The sequence below is a fragment of the Phytophthora infestans genome, genomic scaffold, assembly GCF_000142945.1.
Source record: "Phytophthora infestans T30-4 supercont1.10 genomic scaffold, whole genome shotgun sequence".
Taxonomy (NCBI): domain Eukaryota; phylum Oomycota; class Peronosporomycetes; order Peronosporales; family Peronosporaceae; genus Phytophthora; species Phytophthora infestans.
In genome coordinates, this window is record NW_003303749.1 from 1,183,858 (window position 1) to 1,195,023 (window position 11,166).

Sequence of the window (11,166 nt, forward strand, 5' to 3'; positions counted from 1 at the left end):
GATAAAGAATACTATAAAACTTTATGTATTTCTTCATGTTTTGATTTGCGTTTTTGCCCCATACGTTGTAAGCACAGCACAAGCTCTCAGGCTCGTTTGTTCAAGTTTCCATTCACTGCACAATGCGTTCGTCTGTAGCCATTCCAGTGGCCACTGCGATAGTACTATTTCCTGTCGTATTTGCTGCCATAGACAGAATTTTGTCGCCCTCATTTGATGTCTGGGGCTGGGTGGTTTGTGCTGGTCTCTTGAAGGACTAGCAACTTTTGTCTCGCGAAGCTCAAGCTGCGGTGGTAGGGGACGACGTTTGCAATGCTTGGAGTGCCGTACTCCATTTATTGAACTCTCGTGTCGACGTCGCCGTTAGGATGAGTTTCTTGCCAGCTTGGCTGAACTCGGGCGTGGTGATGATGAACGTGAGGTTACGCGGGTCCGAGATATCAATTTTAGCGTCTTCAAGCGAGATGGTGCTGCTCTTAGCGCCGACCTGGTGCACCATACTCTCCTTCTTGTAGCCCGTGAGGCGGTTGCCACGCAGCACGAAATATCGCTTCTTGGAGACGAGGAAGCGTCTGCTACTGGCCACCTTGAGGATTCCTTGCGTGCACGTGTAAGGCAGAATAGCACGCACCCAAATGACGGGTCCGATGAAGTTGTCGATCAGCACATAGTCCGTCTTGCTCGTCGAGATCGTGAGCTCCTGATACTTGGAGCGCGAGCTCACAGTCACGATCTGCGAGCACATGATCTCGTCTTCTAATAAGTTAGTGTCCTTATTGACAAAGAGAAGACGTTCGTGGTCTGTGAGCAGCAGGTGGAAGCGTTTCTTGCGCTTAAGCGACACGGGACCAGCCAGTAAAATGCTCTCCCGAGTCTTGAGTAGACTGTCCCACAGTCGCATGAACGGAGACCGCACAATCGCCACGATAGCGTTGTTATTCTTCCGCTTCACAGCACTACACACGTCTTGCCGCATAGAGAGCACCATATCTTTCAGCATTTCCACTTCTTTCTGGTTCAACACGCCGTCATTGCCCAGACCTTCGCAGAACTCGAGCATCTCCTCCACCATCATGTTCTCGCCTTCCATACCGCTCATCATAGAGGACCCAGAGCCACGACGCGAGCCGAAACCGTCCACGTTACTAGGGCGAGGCGATGGGGCTACTGTAGACGCGAACGAGAAACGGTTGGTCATGACAGCTGTGGATCTACCGGGAGTAGGGGGCATCATCTTGGAACGCGCGAAAACTACCACCATGGGGCGTGTACTACGACTCAGTAAGCTGATTGCGCGGTTGTACTCGAGTCCGTTGATTACTTCGCCGTCTACCGCGTGGATAATGTCAAAGATGCGCACTCCATGGGCCTCTGCATAGCCCACAATATTGGGGTGTGCCATGGGTAGATCTTTGACAATCACATTGATATCGTCCGTTGTGATGGTCATATTGAGACTGGCGCCACGGAACTCGACTGCAAAAAGTCCCTCGCGACGGAATGGACGGAAAAATTGGATACTGAGTGGCCGTGTCTGCGTCTGCAGCATCTGCACGACGTTGTCGTAGCTGCGACCGACAGTTCGAGCGCCGTTGACCTTGTAGATGACGTCGTTGGATTGAATGAGGCCACTGGCTTCCGCCTCGCCCACTGACCCGTCAGGTTTGCGCTTAAAATGGTTGACGATGACGCTCTCGTTGTGTTCGCGGATAGTCATGCCCAGAGATCGGTCTTGGAACACAACCTCGAACACTTCGCTCTTCTTCATGGGGGCGAGCGCCTCTGTCTTGGGGGACAGACACAGACATAGCGAGTCCTTGATATTGCTCATAACGTCCTTGGTGATGTGTACGAGACTCGAGTTGGCCGTGTCGATTAGGTCCACCCAGGCCTCATCCGACACACCGAACTGTGCGCGCAGCTGCGACTCCACGAGACTCTCGAAGACCTGGTCCGGTACGTTGGGATCCCATGAAATGGTACGCACGGAGCCGTCGTCCAGGTCGATGACGCGGATGCTGCACGAGCCCATTTGGTCCATGAGCTCCATGGCTGGCTGACTTCTTGGTGTGGCTTTGAGCGAGCGGGACTATTGCCGTGTGATCGAAAGAGGGCGAGCGTCCGGTTCCAGGCTGCAGCCGGCCAAAGAACAGCCGTTTTGGACGAGTGCAAAAATCGAGCTTAAGGGCCCCGTCGCTGAGCACATTGTGGGCTTTCCCTTACACAATATTCTCCAGGCGTGAAATATTGCTCAAATCATTCTGGTATTCTTGCACTGTAGCTGGTTTACAAAACCTAGCTAGACGCAGAAGGTATAATAGCGCGTACGCTCACACAACTATTGTACCGATGTGTTTGGAGCCTTATGATGCATTAAGGATGGCTCGTGATACGTCGATCGTACGGTTTCAGTGCTCTTGAACCATTGACGAAATTTCGACTTGTGCTAGTGAGTAACCTCTATTGCTCATAATATGCTAACTGAGAGGGATCACGCTACAAAAACACTTTTTAGAGATAACTCCAAGCAGACTTTTGTGGTACAAAGACTTGGAAAAACTGTAGTGGAGCGCCTAAACTTGCCATCGCCGCTTCATGCAGCTGCATTGCAGACACGCCATCGTTGCGGGGCCCTCGACGGCTCTGGGGCTATGCACGTGCGGAGTCACCAAACCAAGAAGTAATTGACGGCTTTTTTGCAGTCCGATTGCTCCACGTCAGCTGCGATTGGGCCAAAATCGGTCTTCTGTAAAAAAAAATCCAAGCAAAAATTGCAAATTGACGTCACTGACGTTGATCGTAGCACCGCTTTGACGAGCGTTCTTGACAGGATTCCTGCCGCTCCTGAGCAGCCTGGAAATATCTTTGAGTTGATGGTCACTTGCATCGCCTCGGGACAGCAGCATACTGCAGTGGTATGGACATCTATGCTGTTTAAAAGGGTTAACCAAACCGTGGAGGTCAACAGTGTTGGTGATAAGTCTTAACGCGCGGTTGACCTTGCGACTCGCGATAGTTGCTGTCCGCCTCGAATAGTTGCATCAGCGCCGACTTGTGTTGCTTAACTGACAACCATACTGGATGGGTGGAGAGCATGGGCGTCATGGGCGTTACCGTGCTCTACCAGTGGTAGACTACCACAGCAAGTCTTCTTTTTTGGCGGTAGTGTCTATCCACCGTTAGTGACCCCGTCGTTGCCGTGCCGAGACAGCGATGGCTTTCGTTGGTCGTCATACGGCATGCATTACAACGGTTGATTGATCGCATATGTGTACATCTAAGGCGTAAGTAACTGCAGGCATCAACTATCTGAGGACGCCATCATCCACGTCGTGTGAAATGCTAACCAAGCTTCAGCTAATTGCGTTTACTGTTACATGTAATGCATGTTTTGGGTTTGAAAAGCGCTGCCGGAGAAATCCAGAGTGGCGACGAAATATTTGTTGCCTGGATCTCCAATTAGAGGGAAGAAACTATGGAGGGGGGGGGGCTCGCCTGTGGCTAGGATGCTAATCAGACTCACCTCAGCCTGAGGCTCAGGTTTGTGCAAGCTCAAGCTACCGATAGGGCACAATTAGAACTATTTTTCTCCATTGGTTCCGAAGAGCAATTAAAAGAGCTCGCTACAATTTGGACAGTGCATGCTGTGAAGGTCTACCGGATTGGCTAGCAACCTCTACACCGAAGATGGCGGCTTGGGTAAGCCTTCGAGGCGGCTGAAGCCGTTAACCTGGAAGGTACCATCCGAGATGGTTCCCAGCCAGTAATTATGGCGATGAGAACGATGAAGGGTTTCTCTCGATCGAGAAGAAGGCAGTAGTTCCGACAAGGAAAAGAACTGTGAGCGTGAATTTCTATTCGTGATCGGTAGCGCATCGACCAAATCAACCAGCAAGACTTGCAGACAATCCCCTCGGTAGTCATAGCGTCAGGAAATCGCTTTTTATCTCTATTTATGGGATTCCGTTTTTCTGTACTTACTGCGGGTGTTTGTGACACAGACTGTGTAAAACTGCCAATTTTTAAAGACTATGGGCGCGATTATCTGTCGATTGGGCGTATCCATCTATCAATCGCTCTACCGTAATCGACAGTTTCCTTCCTATCCATTCGACAAGCCGCAACGATGAAGCGCGGACGTGTCGATGTCGGTGTGTCCAAGGAGCAGTACGAGGCATCTCTCGCTGCACCGGCAGACTCGCATGACGAAGTTGGACCCTTCCCTCGCGCCCCAACGCAGGTACTTCAGGCACGCAAGATCGTGTTAGCCACGCCGACCTCTTGCTCTCAGGAAGCAGCCCGACAGCTCGCTGCGCTCAACCGCGCTTTCTTGGCCAACCTAAAGGCGCAATGGGTGCACAACAAGACTGATAGCTGGACGCAGAACATGAAGGAGTATATCAGCTACGCGCGCGAGATCAATGCCAAGTTCGGCGCCCACGCCGGCCAAATGCTGACCTTCGGCAGCGGTGACTGTGGCCAGCTCGGCCACGGCGTGGAGAAGGACAAAGACCTCATGGTCGAGTTCCCGCTTGTTGTTCGCCCTCTGGTCAAGCTTGAGATTGTCCGTGTGGCCTGTGGCGGTCTCCACTCGGCCGCTATCACTTCGGCCGGAGAAGTGTTCACATGGGGATGCGACGACGATGGAGCATTAGGCCGCGTCGGAGACGAGAACATCCCGACCAAGGTGACCGGCTTCGGTCCGCAGCAGGCCACGGCTGTTCAGGTTGTGGGCGGCGATTGCCACACGGCCGTCGTGACGCTGGCAGGCAAGGTCTATACGTGGGGTTGCTACCGTGACAAGGAGGGCAAGCAGTGGTGCGACGCACCTTCGGCTAAGGATGCGTTCAAGAAGAAGCAGACGGAGCCTTTCTTAATCAAAGCCCTGGACAACATCGCTGATGTCCGCTGTGGCAGCTCGTTCAACCTGGCGCGTACGAACGACGGCCGTGTGTACTCATGGGGACTGGGAGAAATGGGCCAGCTCGGACGTACCGTGGATGACCAAATGAAGGACTTCAAAGGTGATTACAAGGTTGACATGGTGTACAATGATCACCTTCAGCCGAAGCCGGTGACGCTCGGCAATGACCCGCTCCCGGTGGTTAAGGCCATTGGCTGTGGCTCGTACCACAGTCTGTTCGCTTTGAGCTCGAATGGATACCTGTACACGTGTGGTCTAAACAATTACGGCCAGTTGGGAATCGGTAACACTGAAAACTGCACTGAGCTTCAACTGGTTGAAGATTTGAGCTCCAAGAACGTCGCGTATGTGGACGGAGGCTCTCATCACTCGGTTGTTCTCACTATTGACGGCGATGTATACACGTTTGGTCGCGCTGACTCGGGTCAGCTCGGTATGCTCGAAACTTGCAGCACCGGCGATTTCAAGGACCGTCCACAGAAGGTGACAATTCCAAAGCCCAAGGACGGTGGCTCACGTCAGGTTTGCATGATCTCCTCGGGATCGAACCACACTCTTGCATTAACTGAGAGCAACGCAATCTTCTCTTGGGGATACGGCGACATGCTGGCACTAGGCAACGGAGTAGACCGTGACGAAAACAAACCGTACCAAGTGGACTGGTCGAAGGCCACAAATGGTAAAGACAAGAAAGGCAAGAAGATGGTGTTTGGCAAGGCAGAGTTTCTTCAGGTCGAAGCTGGTGGCCAACATAGCGCCGTGTTGGCAAGATCCACTGACGAGTAGGTCTCATCTGACAACCCACCGCCTGTTGCTATGAGCGCGTAGTTGTCTTGAATAACCTAAGCCAAAAACATGTTTGATCTTTCAGGATAAAAGTTGAAGTTGCAGTGCATCAGGTCACAGTCCGTGAAGTGAGAAAGCATCAAGTATATTTGACTTTAGCAAGACAGCATTTCAGGTTAGCACTTGTGTTCAAGGGAGCACAAGAGCTAGAGACAGCATGCCTATAGCCAAGAGAACGACTAGTTGTTGCGGTGTTCCAAACTGAACTGCAGCTGCCGTGTTCGTGTATCGGTTCTTCTTGGAGAACGAATCCGAGCCCGACGCCGATGACTCAAACGATTTACGTCGCTTGATGGGAGACGGAGCCGGCGTGGACGTATCACACGATGACACAAACTTGTCCAGACTCGTTTGCAGCGTCATGTTCTTCTTGTCGAACGTAGCTTCACAGTTTGGAATATCCAGATCGTCCATGGAGCCGATCATCTCTTGGCAGGCTTTGGACTTGCACAAGGCAGACTGTTGCGACTTTGAGAGGCTCGAGCGCGGCGGTACTTGGAAATTCAGTTTACTGTCTTGACGGCATTTGCTCACTTGACCCGAAACGTCGTTGAAGACGCCTAACTCCCTCGGAGAACACGGCTTGGCAACGATAAAACCAATCTCGACTGCGATAAAAGCCGTCAATAGCAACAACACGAGCCGCGTCATGTTTGTACCTTCGAGGTGTTTCGTGCAGCTCTCGCTTGGTTTGTATCGCACACTGCCGATTGAGAAGTGAGTAGCAACTCGGCACTCATAGAAGTCCATTTAACTCCATCAAAAGCAAATATTTAGCGGTCGGGGCCGAACAGGAAGATCCAAAGTCTTTCAAAGAAAGCAGAGACTGGACCTTTCTCGTCGCTCCCTCCATTGTGCGAGTGGGGTTTATTCGCACGACACTTCCGACATGTGAGATGGAGACACGTCTCGAGTACTTCTGGGCGACGACCTTTTCGTCTTTTGCCTTTCTGCGTATTTTCTTCTGGAACTGGAGCCACAGGAGCAGCCGCCTCGGAGAGGTGAGAGGAAGATTTACGGGGAAAACGAGTGCTTCCGGACCTTGGAGGAGTAGGGTGCACCTCGGCGACGATGAAATACGAGAGCTGCTTCAAGAGCTCCTCTTTCTCATGCTGTAGGAACACATTCTGCTCCAATAGCGTCTCGGACTTGTGGTGGAGATCCTCGATCGTAGCTTGAGCAACTCGAGCCGCTGTCTCCAGCTCGTCGTTAGCTTGTTCCAGTCGCTGGATCTTCCACTTCATCTCTTCCAGTTGCGTCTGGAGCATGTGCTCTCGACGGTGTGTAGCTTGCAGATCATCCTTGACCTCATTGATGCTGCTATTCAAGTCACTTTTATCTCGATCGAGTTGAAGAGCAGTCGACTCAAGCTGCTGCGTCTTCTTCTCGTACCGATCCACTTCGATCTCCAGCTCGCGCTCGTACTCGCAGCTGGACTTGACGTATTCATCGTGAGTGCGTTGCAGCTGCATGAGCTCCGTGGTTTTGAGAGCTAGGAGCTGCGCGACGGCCTCGACGCTCATGTTTACGTCGAACGACTCTTCAAGATCGTCGTCGGCGTCCATTGTGCCGATGCTGGCACGACGGTTCTGGTCTGGTGACAGGGACTTTGCCGCCATCGTCTTGGCCGACGCCATGCTTTAAATGCAGAGCTAAATGGCCAGGATCTCTTGGTCAATCGACGCCCGCGTCTCCTCGTCTGCAAGTGCATTCGCCTGATTCGAGCTCCAAGCATATATTTATGAAGCAAGAGAAGATAAGAACGCTGGACGTTGCAGCCATCGTCGCATGCTTGCTTTTATTGAGATGTGGCCAGTGTCGCTAATTCTAATGCTGCACTGGCAGTTATTTATTTATGAGACTCTCGGTCTTGATGGCTGCATTTTATTTAGACAGCGTGCCTCGCGTCGAGCCAACGGAAGACGCGGTGCGTCATCTCGACGCCGAGGAAGAGTGAACCGTTGGCCGGGAACGCACGCAGCACCGCCGCCGACCAACCACGGTAGAACCCGTGGATGCCAAACTCCGAGTAAACTGCACGGAAAGCCCCACGCAACGAGAGCGGACCCGTTGAGCTGGCTGTCTGCATACGTGACTTCAACACGTCCACGGGAAACATGATGCCCCAACTGGTCGCTCCAGCGAGGCCACCGCTGGCAAGAATTGCTGCAGGGTTCAAGTCATTCTTGGACTCATTGCCTAGCAATTTAGCTGAACCAGACGTGAACGCTTGGTACGATCCGAAGAAGAAGAAGCTGAACGGCACGTCACGCAGCAACAATGCACTGTACCCTCGGAACAAACCCGTGATGCCCTCCTCCTTGCCTACCTTCATCAAACAGTCCCAAGGGCCGTGATAACCTGCAGCAAACAGCAGCACATACTAAGATTTTCATGCTGGTTCTTGCAATTGCGGCAACGATTTGCAACGTACGTCCTTCGCCCAAGTGGCCGCGCTGGAATTGCAGCTTGCATTTGATGTTTTCCGGCACGGTAATAGCCTGCAACATTTCATTACAGTAACACGTAAGTGACCACAATAGCCACACTCTACGACATACTGGCGTTTTCATACCGTGGCGGAGAAGCAACCAGAGAAGGCACCCATCAAGGCCTCGTCCAACGTCGTGAGCTGGTACTCGCCCTCGTGCGCTGCACGTTGCTTGGCGTGCAATGTCAGCACGGCGCGCTTGGCTACGCCATTGGCACTGAAAAGCACCGAGTTCTCGATGATAGAGCTGGACAGCGCCGGCACCGCGCCCTTCCAGAGCGCGAACAATCCTTCCTCGGTGGCAATACGGCGGAAGGCGTCGCTCACTCCGGTGTACGCATTCTTAGAGCCCTGTGTCTGCAGTCGCACTTTTACCACCTCGAATGGAAGCCCTGCATACACGCAGCAGAAGGCGCCCATGACGCCCGAGAAGGTCTCGCGAGGGTCCAGCATCGTGCTTAGGGAGGGCGCTGATTGGGGAGTGCGGCATTGCACTGCAACTGTAAAAATGAGAAATGGGTATAAAACGACTGACAATTTAGCAATTATGCGTCATAAGTTGATATGAAATACCCTTAATTTACCCAATTCAGCAAACCCGCATCATTGCCAACAATGTTGCGCCTGTTGCAACCACGGCTGCTGGCAGCGTCAGCGCTGCGATCCGGTGCGGCCTCGCAGCTCCTTCTTCCCGATGGTGTTAGATTACTTCGCACGGCTCGCGGCGGCACGCGTCGTCACAAGGATCACATGGCACGCATCGCCAAGCTCGAAGCTCTGGCGCAGGAGCGCGAGCATGCTCGACAGGAACAGCGCCGGCGTGTGCTGGAGGCGCGCAACCAGCCGCCAGTCATACCAGCCTTCATCCGTGTGCGTGACTTGGCCAAGGCGCTGCGGAAGCCGCTAGACAAAGTGCTCAAACACACAGTGATCAAAACCAACCGCCGCTTCCACCTCAAGACTAAGAGTCACCCACCTGCAGAGTTCCGCAGCGTCAAGCACATCGTATTGCCCTTCCGCGTTGCGCAAGAAGTGGCCGAGAGTTTCGGTATGCAGGTGGCGTATGATGACGTAGAGCCAGAACTGTCAAATGTAGTGGGAAGCGACAAAGAGTTCTTGGGCCGGCGACAACCGGTAATTGCCGTTATGGGCCATGTAGATCACGGCAAGACGACGCTGATGGACACACTAAGGCAGCAGATGAAATCAGGATTGAGGCGGATCGCACCCTACGAGAAGCACGGTATTACCCAGAAGATTAATGTCTGCGAGGCCGCGTTGACGCCTGATGTTAAGGCCACCTTCCTCGACACACCTGGGCATTTTCACTTCTTTCGGATGAGATCCAGTGCAGCTCAAGTTGCAGACGCAGTGCTGCTGATTGTCGCTGCGGATGAAGGTGTGTTGCTGCAGACAGAGGAGTCGATTGGTGCCATTGAGGAGGCCGGACTACCCGCAATTATCTGTATCAACAAGGTGGACTTACTTGGAGACGACGGCGACGAAAAGGTGGACAGGATTGTGGATGAACTACGCTCGTTCGTCGCGCTGCAAGACAGTCCAGTATTGACGATCTCGGGCAAGACTGGAGTCGGACTCGATGACTTAAAGCTCATGGTGGGGGAGCTGGCCACAGGCCTGGCAGACAACCGCAGACTGGATGCACGTGTTGGACCTGTGACGCACGCTGAGGGACTTGTGCTGGAGAGTGTGGCGTTGAAGGGACGTGGGACGGTCCTGCGTGTGCTGATCAAGAATGGCGAGTTAGCTGCCAAGCAGCATTTCGTGGCTGGTATGATTCATGGCGTGGTGCGCAATATGCGTGACGCTGAAGGGCGCGATGTCAAGCGTGCATTGCCTGGAACGGTCGTCGACATCACGTACTCGAATAAGTCCAAGAACGTGGACGCGCCGAATGAGCACGGCTTTTTCGTGCTGTCTGAAGCTCGGGCGAAGCAGGTGATCGAGCAAAGGTACGCTCTGGGTGAAGAGATGTCTGAGGAGTGTGTGTACTGACGTGACATGAAACAGGGAACTAGCCATGGAGTTCAATGACTGCCTTCTACCAGACGAAGGTGGTACCAACACGAGACAGGAAGCCGAGTACACGTCCACTGAGACGTACGAGGATGACGGAGACGTGCCGGACGCAGAAGTGGATAGCGACGAGGCTGAAGAAGACGATGACGATGTGATTGACGAGAACGATCTGATCGAAACCAAGTCGATCATTGTGAAGGCCGACGGAGCTGGTTCTCTGGTCAGCATTCAGGACACAGTGGACGAGATGTCTGGCATCTCGGTACGACTCATATTAGTCGTGTAGGTGGTCACTTGTACTGACTTCTTATTGCTTTGGTAGACTGTGCGGCTGGGCATTGGCAACATCTCGACGAAAGATATTGACGTCGCGATTAATGGCAAATGTCCGATCTTCGGCTTCAACGTGAAATTGCGCAGTCGCGAGGCAAAGCTGGCAACGGAGAGAGGTGTTCGGATTATTTTGCGCTCCACCGTGCATGAGCTGATTGAAGAGATCACCGCGTTTGAGCAGACTGATTCCGACGATGTCGACGCCACCAGTGACTAAGAACGCTACAGGATTATCATTGTATCCGCTAGAAGCAACATATAGACTGCTTTTTACTCGCCAACTTCTCGTCTTGGGCGTGTTCTCATTTGAAGTCCCCATTTAAAATTTTGTTCGAGTCATTCAGGGGGAGTTATGTACAAGTAGGCCGTCGTGAAAGCTGTAAATGATAAACTCGCGCCAACCACCGCAGCCGTGCACCCTCGGTAGAACCCTCGCAGACCATACTGCATGTAAACCCAGCGGAAGCTTTCACGTAGTGTGGGCGGACTCAAGGCACTTGTCGTTTGCATGTGAGCCTTGACCACATCCGCA

At 52.9% G+C, this 11,166-nt stretch overlaps 6 protein-coding genes across 6 annotated transcripts; 2 read left to right on the top strand and 4 right to left on the bottom strand.

The window, feature by feature from the left end:
- Positions 1–2: 2 nt before the first annotated feature.
- Positions 3–2,090, bottom strand: PITG_06906 (uncharacterized protein; the record flags this gene model as incomplete). Its single annotated transcript, XM_002904837.1, has 1 exon — positions 3–2,090. The coding sequence occupies one exon, from the start codon at positions 2,048–2,050 to the stop codon at positions 281–283; it is 1,770 nt and encodes a 589-aa protein (XP_002904883.1).
- Positions 2,091–4,111: 2,021 nt separating this feature from the next.
- On the top strand, positions 4,112–5,792 carry PITG_06907 (regulator of chromosome condensation (RCC1)-like protein; the record flags this gene model as incomplete). The annotated part of the gene is made up of 1 exon (XM_002904838.1): positions 4,112–5,792. The coding sequence occupies one exon, from the start codon at positions 4,127–4,129 to the stop codon at positions 5,708–5,710; it is 1,584 nt and encodes a 527-aa protein (XP_002904884.1).
- Positions 5,793–5,899: 107 nt separating this feature from the next.
- Positions 5,900–6,421, bottom strand: PITG_06908 (elicitin-like protein; the record flags this gene model as incomplete). The annotated part of the gene is made up of 1 exon (XM_002904839.1): positions 5,900–6,421. The coding sequence occupies one exon, from the start codon at positions 6,419–6,421 to the stop codon at positions 5,900–5,902; it is 522 nt and encodes a 173-aa protein (XP_002904885.1).
- A 122-nt stretch (positions 6,422–6,543) lies between these two features.
- PITG_06909 (uncharacterized protein) lies at positions 6,544–7,389 on the bottom strand (the record flags this gene model as incomplete). The annotated part of the gene is made up of 1 exon (XM_002904840.1): positions 6,544–7,389. The coding sequence occupies one exon, from the start codon at positions 7,387–7,389 to the stop codon at positions 6,544–6,546; it is 846 nt and encodes a 281-aa protein (XP_002904886.1).
- Positions 7,390–7,658: 269 nt separating this feature from the next.
- On the bottom strand, positions 7,659–8,714 carry PITG_06910 (Mitochondrial Carrier (MC) Family; the record flags this gene model as incomplete). Its single annotated transcript, XM_002904841.1, has 3 exons — positions 7,659–8,131; positions 8,205–8,271; positions 8,346–8,714. The coding sequence occupies 3 exons, from the start codon at positions 8,712–8,714 to the stop codon at positions 7,659–7,661; spliced, it is 909 nt and encodes a 302-aa protein (XP_002904887.1).
- A 165-nt stretch (positions 8,715–8,879) lies between these two features.
- On the top strand, positions 8,880–10,851 carry PITG_06911 (translation initiation factor IF-2, putative; the record flags this gene model as incomplete). Its single annotated transcript, XM_002904842.1, has 3 exons — positions 8,880–10,234; positions 10,293–10,563; positions 10,624–10,851. 3 exons carry the CDS (start codon positions 9,012–9,014, stop codon positions 10,849–10,851), a joined length of 1,722 nt encoding a protein of 573 aa, XP_002904888.1.
- Positions 10,852–11,166: the final 315 nt, after the last annotated feature.